General features: G+C 53.5%; 1 protein-coding gene across 2 annotated transcripts in view; it reads left to right on the top strand.

Moving 5' to 3' along the window:
- CLUH (clustered mitochondria (cluA/CLU1) homolog) overlaps positions 1–7475 on the top strand; it is a 30537-nt gene extending 23062 nt beyond the window's left edge. For both annotated transcript variants that reach the window (XM_010132453.1, XM_010132452.1), the window contains exons 19-27: positions 1–150; positions 462–601; positions 714–794; positions 1427–1552; positions 2027–2148; positions 3512–3605; positions 4355–4489; positions 5701–5774; positions 6915–7475. In XM_010132453.1, coding sequence (XP_010130755.1) covers positions 1–150; positions 462–601; positions 714–794; positions 1427–1552; positions 2027–2148; positions 3512–3605; positions 4355–4489; positions 5701–5774; positions 6915–7083 — 1091 coding nt within the window. In that variant the 3' untranslated portion in view covers positions 7084–7475. The remainder of the gene's footprint in view (positions 151–461; positions 602–713; positions 795–1426; positions 1553–2026; positions 2149–3511; positions 3606–4354; positions 4490–5700; positions 5775–6914) is intronic.
- The last annotated feature ends 60 nt before the right edge of the window (positions 7476–7535 follow it).

The raw sequence follows: 7535 nt of genomic DNA on the forward strand, positions 1-7535 counted from the left end.
TGCTGAAAGAGTACAACTTTGACAACAGGCACAAGCCCACCTTCACAGAAGAGGATATTCTCAACATCTTCCCTGTAGTGAAGCACGTAAACCCCAAAGCCTCGGACGCTTTCCACTTCTTCCAGAGCGGGCAAGCAAAGGTTCAGCAAGGTACAGACCCTCCATGCCTCTGCCTCTGGGGCGGCTGCTGATGAAAGGAAGAGCAGGGTATGTGTGGCACGGCCCACTGCCCTCCACCAGTGTGCCCCACCCCAGTCTAGTGGAGAATCACGGTCTCCAAGACCATCCGAACCACGCGATGAGCAAGGGTGGATGCAGAGCAGCAGTGCCCTCCTGCCAGGTTTCAGCCCTCCCACGAGGCAGTGACCTGTGGCTGCATCCCCCGCTTCGCGGCAGCGCATTCTCCAGCAGCACCCACCCTGATTCAACACCCGTTCGTACGTGACTGTCTCTTTTTGCAGGTTTCTTGAAGGAGGGCTGTGAGCTCATCAACGAAGCCTTAAACCTGTTCAACAATGTGTATGGTGCTATGCATGTGGAAATCTGTGCCTGCCTGAGGCTGCTCGCTCGTCTCAACTACATCATGGGGGATTATTCAGAGGTAAGCGAGGGCTTGGGCAGGGTCTGATCGGTCCTCTCATTCCTTCCCCAGGCTTGTTTGCTCAAGCACATGGCACGGCGTGACTTGCTCTTGGGTCTTGTGTTCTGTTCAGGCCTTAAGCAATCAGCAGAAAGCGGTGCTAATGAGCGAGAGGGTCCTGGGTATCGAACATCCCAACACCATTCAAGAATACGTGAGTACAGGCTGCTGGGGGAGCAGCCGCGTCTCGTGTGTCCACCTGGAGGCTGTGAGCCTGAATTCCTGTCTGCATCTAGAAGGCAGTTGCAGTTCTCCCCGCTTCTGCAGTGTTCTTCCCACAATCCTCCACTTTCCTCAGAAGTTTCGTATTTTACGATTTTGTAAACCAAATACCCAAGTATTAGTGTTATAAGTGTCCTGCGTGGTCAGTGTTTGTCCTGCTTAGTTTAGAATTTGGGGGGGTTGTCTGCTGAATGCTTGTTTATATTCGTTAGTTCTGCTGGGCTTTGTCCTGCGCTTATGTCAAACGCAGGGAGAACGAATCCCCCCCGAAAGCACAATCCAAATATCATACACATCCAGGTCAGTTTTGAAATACTCCTTGAGGCGAGTAAGAGAAACTGAAAGGAAGCACATCATCTTCCTCAGTGCTGTGTCTCGTGTGATACCACAGCGGAGGTGAACGTCAACCAGCAGACTTGGACCTTTCCAAGTGGTGGAAATTCCTTCTAACCAGAGAGACAAACCTTTTTATTTGTGTGCAGCTGAGAGGAGTGAAAAGGAGAGATCAGTTTGCTTTGCAGCACTGTCAAAACCATTGACCCTGGGGTACTTTTTTTGTTGCAGATGCATCTGGCTCTGTACTGCTTCGCAAACAGCCAGCTCTCCACAGCGCTGAACCTGCTGTACCGCGCACGCTACCTCATGCTGTTGGTATTTGGGGAGGATCACCCAGAAATGGCACTCTTAGATGTAAGTAATCTTTTAGTCTGCACATTCCTCCTCTCCAAGACACCTCCTGGCCTTCCGAATGGCCACAGTGCTGGCTGTTGACAACACACGTTGAGGCACCGCTCCTCCCTCCCCGGGTCACTGCTGGCTGGAGGGAAAAAGGGAGTTTGATCAGGCGGGCAGGGCAGTGTCCTGTGGCTGGGACACGGGAGATGTGGGTTTGAGTGCCTGCAGTCCTTGGGTAAATTCCTTAATTCAGCCTGTTCTTGTTGCATAAAATGTATGGAGTTCCTTGTCTGGCTTGTTTGGGCTGAGCTCCTGAGGGGGAGGAGGGTCTCCTGTCGTGTGTTACATGCTATAGGGGTACCCGCCTGGGACTTGTGGCTGCTGCAGCCTTTTCTGCAGTGAAATACCTGTGTGATCTTGGTATTTGCAAAGCCACAAATGCGCAGTTTGAACTTGCTCGCTGAAGGCCTGCTTGACTTCTCTCTGCAGAACAACATTGGCCTGGTGCTCCACGGGGTTATGGAGTACGACCTGTCCCTCCGGTTCCTGGAGAATGCGCTGGCCATCAGCTCCAAGTATCACGGCTCCAAGTCTCTGAAAGTTGCACTAAGGTGAGGCAGGGTGCTGGGCTGGGTTCACCGTACCGGTACATTCACTGTGTGCTCACGCAGGAGGGATCTGGTCCGGTTGTGCCCAGCTGTGTCCTGTTAAATTGTTGGGACTGCTGGGCTGCATGAGTCAAGGTCTTGGTGCGTCATCCAATGAAAGACAGAGATCCCGTGTTCTTAAAGTTAAGTGGGGGACCTGCTGTACTGCAGGTTGCCCCAAAAATCTGTCAGAGGACGCTGGTCCTTGTGGAGTCTCAGTAGAAAGATGTATGCAGCAAGTGAAGCTGGAGAGCGGGGCTGCTGTAATTATACGGGGAGGCTGGGACGATACGTAAATGCTTGTATTTAATTGTTCCAGCCCTGAGGGAGCTATCTTTGAGAAGCATATCATTTGCTTTTGTCCTTTACTGTAAAGCCTTGTGTTTGAATAAAATATCGAGCACCTTCCTCGTGTTTCCAAGGGAGTTCTAAGTGGTCGGCACCTTTAGGATCTGCTCTCAGCGCTGTGTGGACTGTCCTTGAAGGCAGAACTGGCTCCCTGTCAGCCAAGCAGTGGCTCGCTCCTAATTACTGCTGCCACACTGCAACCCATCTGCTCTTCGCCGGGGTGGAAATAAATCTTGTTAAGCACCCGCAAGAGCCTGACTGGTTTCCCAGCAGCTGGTGGATCTGCATTCTGCAGAAAGCATCCTGCCTTCCCTCGGTAGCACTGGGATGCTGGATGAGATTCACCACCTCCTGCAGAGGAATGCTGCCAAAACCAGAAACCTTTTTTCCTTCCAGAAACTCTAAGGAAGCCAAGCCCAAGCCACGTCCGTCTCCCAACTGGACGGAGCCCTGGTGACTTGGGGCCCAGCTCTGCCACTGCTTTGCTGGTGGTTTCAGGGCTGGGAGATTTGTTTACTTTTGGCTGTGAATAATCAAGTAATTTATATGTTTGCTTTCCAAGAAACAAAAAGACCCCCTTTGAAGGGGAAGGGCTTACGGCTGCTTCTTCCTCCAGCTACCAAATGTAGCCCCAAGCTGCTCCGTGGAGGTGCTGCCTCTGCACAGTTCAGCACTGTGGCCTTCCGCCTTCCTGGGAGCAGGAGCAAAAAGTGCCTGGTTCAGTCCTCTGTTCTCTAGGTCACTTCCCAGCCAAAACTTCCACAAAACTTCCCACAAAACCCCAGCCCAGATGAGTGCTGCTATCAGTCCCCGGAGCGGGTGGGGACAAGAGACTCTCGGGTGCTGTGTTCAAAGTCCAGTGTCTGCCCCCTCTCTGACTGGTGTTAAGACTTCTGGCCAGAAGCGTTGTTATGCTCGCTGCAGTGCAGGAGCGTTTCTTACTCCTGAAGACACCTCTAAACCCTTGTCCTTCCCTCAGCCACCACTTGGTAGCCCGAGTGTACGAGAGCAAGGCGGAGTTCCGGTCAGCGCTGCAGCATGAGAAGGAAGGCTACACCATCTACAAAAACCAGGTAATGAGCGTGCACGCTGCTGACCGTGTCCTGTCACCTTCCTGCCAAAAATGACCGGCACCGCTGCAGAACAGGGCTGCAGCTTGGGGTCCGGGGAGGCCTTTTCTCCCAACAGCTCCGAGTGGACACCAGGGCCTCCTCTTTCCAGGGATGGGGCTGAATTGCTGCCTTATACAATAACCAACCGCTTCGATGCCAAAAGTCTTTGAAGAGTGAGTTTGTCCTTGCTCTGCCCCTGTCGCTGGACAGAAGCTTCTGCTGGTGACATGGCCCCACATTCCGGCAGGACACTGAAGTAGCTGGTCTGTTTTTCCTCCTTTCTGCACCACCTGTCTCTTAAATACTGCATCCAAACTAGTCTTGTAGTTGAGCTGTCTCGAGGGCAGAACCTTCTCCCGCTCGCAGCCCTTGCTGATCCTCAGTGAAACTTGTGCCCCAGCCTGGGGTCTGTCCAAACACGTCTGTACCGGTGATTCAGTGCCGTCTCACTGGCTGAAGGCACAGCCTGGTGGAGGGGATGCCGCTCGCAGACGTGCTCCTACTTGACGGAAATGCGTAATGTTGATAATAAGGCTCCTAAAGGAATCCTTTCTGTTTTTCTTCTGAGCGCCAAGGCAGGTGAAATCTAGCTCTGATGAGTTTCTGTAAGGATGTTGTGCCAGCAGAGACTAGGAGTGCACCCAGGTTTGGGTCCTGTTCTGGTCTGTAATGTCGAACCTTGTTGGTTTTTTTTCCCCGTTTCTGATTAGCTTGGAGAACACCACGAAAAGACCAAAGAGAGCTCCGAGTACTTGAAATACCTGACTCAGCAGGCAGTCGCTCTTCAACGCACAATGAACGAGATCTACAAGAACGGCTCCAACGCAAACATCATGCCGCTCAAGGTAACCTCTATGCGATGAGAGCAGGGGAGGGTGCTGGGTGCCAAGGCAGAGATTCGTGTTGAGCTGCTCCCGAGGGACACGTGAGCAGGGGGCAGATGTGAGCAGACGATGCCTGCGCAGGAGGTGGTGCCAGTGGTGCCAGTCACAGACCCTTCAGGGGCAGGAGGTCCCCGCAAAGGGGAGCACCTGTCCCCTCTTTCTCCTGCGCTGAGCTGTTGAGCACAGCGCCTGTGTCACAGGGCACCCAGGGAAGTCAGTAGGGATACACTGGGCAGCTCACCTGGGACACCAGGACACCTACGTGCAAACCTGTCCCTCTGCTGACTCACCAGCCACGGGCAGGTTGCTCAATCCAAAAGTACTTCAGTTTCCTCATCCTGAAGAATGCCGTCATCTTTCACCAGGTGCTTTGTTCTCCTTCCAAGGACTCTGTGGTGCGGGGAGGCAGGGCAGCAGAGCGGAGCGTGGGGGCCTCCCCCCCTCTACGCAGAGTGGGAGCAGTTGGCCTCACGGGCCAAACCCAGCTGCTCTTATCTGCCTGTGCACCTGGCAGATCACGCAGCCCATCGTGGTGTTACCGAGAGGAGGGTGCACGACCTTGGGCGATGGGTGCTCTCCCTGCTGCACTAAGCACCTGCCGCTGCCAGAGGGTTGTGAGCCAGTGGGCTGGGGAAGAGGCTCCTGCTGCAGCGAGTCCCTGCCAGTGGAAGGGGCAGAGCAGGGCCATGCTGGTTTTCTTCTCCCTGAGAACTGGGTGCAGAATTGAGGAGTTTATGCAGAGTCCTGTGAGCACAAGGACCTTGAATCAAGAGTCAATGGTCCAGTCCAGGAAACAGTGTCCAGCCAAGAGACTCCAACCCATAAAGCAGTAATAAAGAGTCTTACCCTTGTTACAACACTGGAAGGAGAAAAAAAACGAAGGCACACATTCTAAACTGTCACCTCCACCACATTTAACTGATGTCCCATGGAGCTCAGAGGGGACGTGGCCACAGGGACTGGCTGGGCACCTCGAGATGCTGCTTTTCAGCTTACGGGTACGAAGAGGTAGAAAATACTAACTGTGCCAGCTCCCAGCTATTAGTGTGTCATGAGAGACTGACGTGTTTCTGGTAAATGGTGTCTGGACTTGCTTAGAGGTTTTGACTTTTAAAGCTGATTGATTGATTGATTGGTTTTTACTTTTTTTCCCTCCCCGTCTTCTGCCATAGTTCACAGCTCCCAGTATGGCCAGTGTCCTGGAGCAGCTCAACATTATCAATGGAATTCTCTTCATTCCACTAAGGTAGAGTGATGCCTCGCCGTGGTGTACCTTTAGAAATGAGGGGTCTGTTTTATTACCTTTGTTCCTGAGATCACATAAACCCAGCACTTCCCTTTGCATCGAGAGCTGCTGACCCAGACTGTGGCGGTTCCCGTGACCTCGGGTACCTCTCCTTGGGCAGCACTGGGCAGAATAACGGCAGGAAGTGTCACTTCCGCAGAAAACACCCTTTTGAAGGTGAGGGGTCCTTGAGGGCACTCTGCACACTTGCAGAGGGATGCTGGGCACTCCTCAGTGGCACTGAAAAGGCTCCTGGTTGGAGGAACACTCGGTGAAGTGTCAGGGCTCTGGTGGCAGCTGTCTGGTCTTGGGAGCCCCAGGCCACTCTGTGAGGCTGAAGGACTCTGTGCTGGAGAAGGGATGCAGCAGTGGGCAGGGCCACCGTGCGACATGCCCGTGGGGCTCTCTGCAGGCAGCCGAGAGCCGCCCTCTCCCCTCAGCGCCTGTTCTCAGCCCAGCAGCGAAGGGACTCTTCTGTTCAGCTCTTTGCAGAGCAGGAGGTAGCTGAGCACAGCCCCTGGTCTCTGCCCAGAGGGGATGACGTGAGCGGTGCTGGGCTGGGAACAGCCGCGCCAGCAATTCTGCAGCCGGGGCCGCTCAGCAGGGCAGGTGCTTCAAGCACATCTTGGAGGTATTTCTTCCCCAGCTCCACAGGGTTTGTTTACAAAGAACATCAGCTCAGATCTTAATTTGAGCTCTGATTATCATCACCACCATCTTTAAGACCACTCCAAACAGCAGCACTTTTTCTTTTTTTCCCATTTAGTTGCAAATTTGATTGGGGGGTGGTTGAAAAGGATGAGCTGAGACTGTACTCTCTGAAGGCTCTGAATAATCACTGATGGTAAAAATTCTCCAGAAGCAGCTGCTCCAGCAGGCTGAACTCTGCCCTTTCCCAGTGGCCGCTGATGGGTGACATCCTGGTGCCAGAGCAAATGGCACTCGAGCACCTGACTTGGCTCAGGCATTGCTGGCCCCTGGCAGGAGGTGGGCAAGTGCGAGGAGCGTTGCCCGTTCTGTTGGTCACCACCTTGCCCTCGCGCTTCGCACCATTCCTAGCGCCGGTCTAATGTTTGCTCCCCTTCCTGGTCTCCCCTTCAGCCAAAAAGACTTGGAGAACCTTAAAGCAGAGGTGCAGCGACGCCAGCAGCTCCAGGAAAGCATAAAGAGCGGCGACCAGCTGGAGCCAGCAGACAAAGCTGTGGAGGAGAAAGAGGCTGAGCCGAGCATGCCTTCCACTGCCATCCCCTTAACACAGAGCTCTGCTTAATGTGTACCTCGCTAAAAAAAAAAAAAAGTTTAAACCACCCTTTTCTGAACCTGACCCAGGGTCTCGGACTCCCCTGGAGCAGCTCCTCCTTTTTTGACAATGTTATTGCACTGGTACAATTAATACACAATGCAAAGAACTAATCTGAGAAATGTAATCTGTCTGACTGAGCTCGCGTCTGCCCCGGGCAGGGGCCGGGACGCAGCCGGGTACCAGGCCCCAGGTCCCGCCTGCCCGCTGTGTCCGTGTCGTGTGTGTGCGCATCGCGGCGGCTGTTTCTACTCTGTACATACGAATTCCAGATGAACTGTCGTGAGGTATGTAACATTTCTCAGGTCATTTTTATGTTGACTAAGGACACTGCTTTGCTAAACCAGTACCAAACCGGCCCCGTCCACTGCTCGGCGTTCTTGTAAAACATGGATTCCAAACCAAAAGATGATTCCCGCCCC

The sequence above is a fragment of the Buceros rhinoceros genome, unplaced genomic scaffold (genome assembly GCF_000710305.1).
Source record: "Buceros rhinoceros silvestris isolate BGI_N320 unplaced genomic scaffold, ASM71030v1 scaffold14383, whole genome shotgun sequence".
NCBI classification, from domain to species: Eukaryota; Metazoa; Chordata; class Aves; order Bucerotiformes; family Bucerotidae; genus Buceros; species Buceros rhinoceros.